This window comes from Austrofundulus limnaeus, unplaced genomic scaffold (genome assembly GCF_001266775.1).
Source record: "Austrofundulus limnaeus strain Quisiro unplaced genomic scaffold, Austrofundulus_limnaeus-1.0 Scaffold246, whole genome shotgun sequence".
Lineage (NCBI taxonomy): Eukaryota > Metazoa > Chordata > Actinopteri > Cyprinodontiformes > Rivulidae > Austrofundulus > Austrofundulus limnaeus.
Window position 1 is genome coordinate 215445 of NW_013952648.1, and position 1494 is coordinate 216938.

The 1494-nt window shown below is 43.0% G+C and overlaps 1 protein-coding gene across 4 annotated transcripts in view; it reads right to left on the reverse strand.

The window, feature by feature from the left end:
* Positions 1-1224, reverse strand: part of LOC106525884 (LIM and calponin homology domains-containing protein 1) — a gene marked incomplete at its 3' end in the record, with an annotated part of 76040 nt that extends 74816 nt beyond the window's left edge. For 2 of the 4 annotated variants that reach the window (XM_014020260.1, XM_014020262.1), the window contains 1 exon segment: positions 938-1224. In XM_014020260.1, the coding sequence (XP_013875714.1) occupies positions 938-1039 (102 nt within the window). 4 annotated transcript variants of the gene reach the window in all.
* Between the last annotated feature and the right edge of the window lie 270 nt (positions 1225-1494).

The following is a 1494-nucleotide window of genomic DNA, read 5'->3' on the forward strand; positions in this document are numbered from 1 at the left end:
ATTAATTCAGAAAATCTTTTCAGGACCCCACCTTGATGTTTCGGGACCCCACTTTGGGTCCCGACCCCAACTTTGGGAAACACTGCCCTAAACTACAGTCCAATATGAGAAGGAAAAGTCATCTTCATGCACAGAATTCATTACAAACTCTGCTCTGCTGCAACTCCATCAAAACATGCCTTGAATTCACAATGTTTCTACTAAACAGGGATGTTTTTGAGCATCATTTTCCTGCAGTTTTACCTGCAGATTAATACAGTTATCTCCTGTTTAAATTAAACGCAACAACAGATTTTCAACATGTGGCATTCGGCAGATGGAATTTTAGTTTTTAATCCAGATTATAAAAAAGGGACAGTGCTTAAAAGATAAACGCTGTATGAGGTCAGTAATCAGCGAGCAAYAAACTGAAAACAAGTGGCCCTAGTCACTGAATTATTAACAAAAAGTCCTGAAACAGACTCTTCACGTTTTGTAAAACTATGAATATTTCAGCAGCAGACAGAAGTGTTTGAGAGGTTGAGGAGAGGAGAGGACAGCTCACTGCAAGGATGACAAACTCAAAATAAAAAAATGGGGCCTGGCCACTGTCGTGATTGAAATTCTCTCAGAACAAAACGTCGCTTGTGTGAATTCTGTTCACCCAGCTTGCAATGAGGCAAAAATCCATTCCACATGATGCATTCATTGTTTTCAGCCAAACATGCAGCAGGTTTCTGCAAACAGCCGCTGAACACTGGTCCTCAAACAYAAACCCTACTGACAGTGTCTGGAAACAGTGAGATTAGCCTTTATTTATCAGTGCAAGTTTTAAAAGGCAACATTTTGGGAACCCATTTAAAAACTCTTTATTTTTTAAATCATTTTAACAGATGACGAGGCAGTTGTTTAAATTTCACCTAAACACCTGCGTCTAATAAGACCACATTTAACTCACCTCTATCCACTTCTGCGCCTCCTGAAACGCAGAGTCTGCGGCCGACTCCGTCCCAGGGTGATGCTGATGAGACTGTCCTGTGTCTGCAGCCGGGCTTGCCATTGACGAAAACAAAAAACAAAAAAAGGTGAAAGCCTGCAGAAAGATGTGGAGGCAGCCGGAGAGCCGCGGGGATCCGCCTCAGTTATTGAGCTGTCAGCCAGCAGCTGCACCGACCGACCGGCGGAGCCACGAACCAGTTGCTGCACTTCAGTCGCTTYTGTTCGGAGTCTGTTACCACAGAAGCTGCGCCAAGTCCGACATGGTTACCAGCGCAACTTCCGCTTAGTGCTTTCAAAATAAAACGCTGGGTTGGCCGGACTGTAAAAATTAGGCCAGACTCATATTGGATGGATTAGCCAGTGTTGTTTAAAGCAGTGTTTCCCAAAGTTGGGGTCGAGACCCAAAGTGGGGTCCCTAAACATCAAGGTGTCCTGAAAAGATTTTCTGAATTAATTACATTTTTGCCTTAGTTGCAACAAAGAAGTGAGGTTAGTATATTTAAAATGGATAAATGT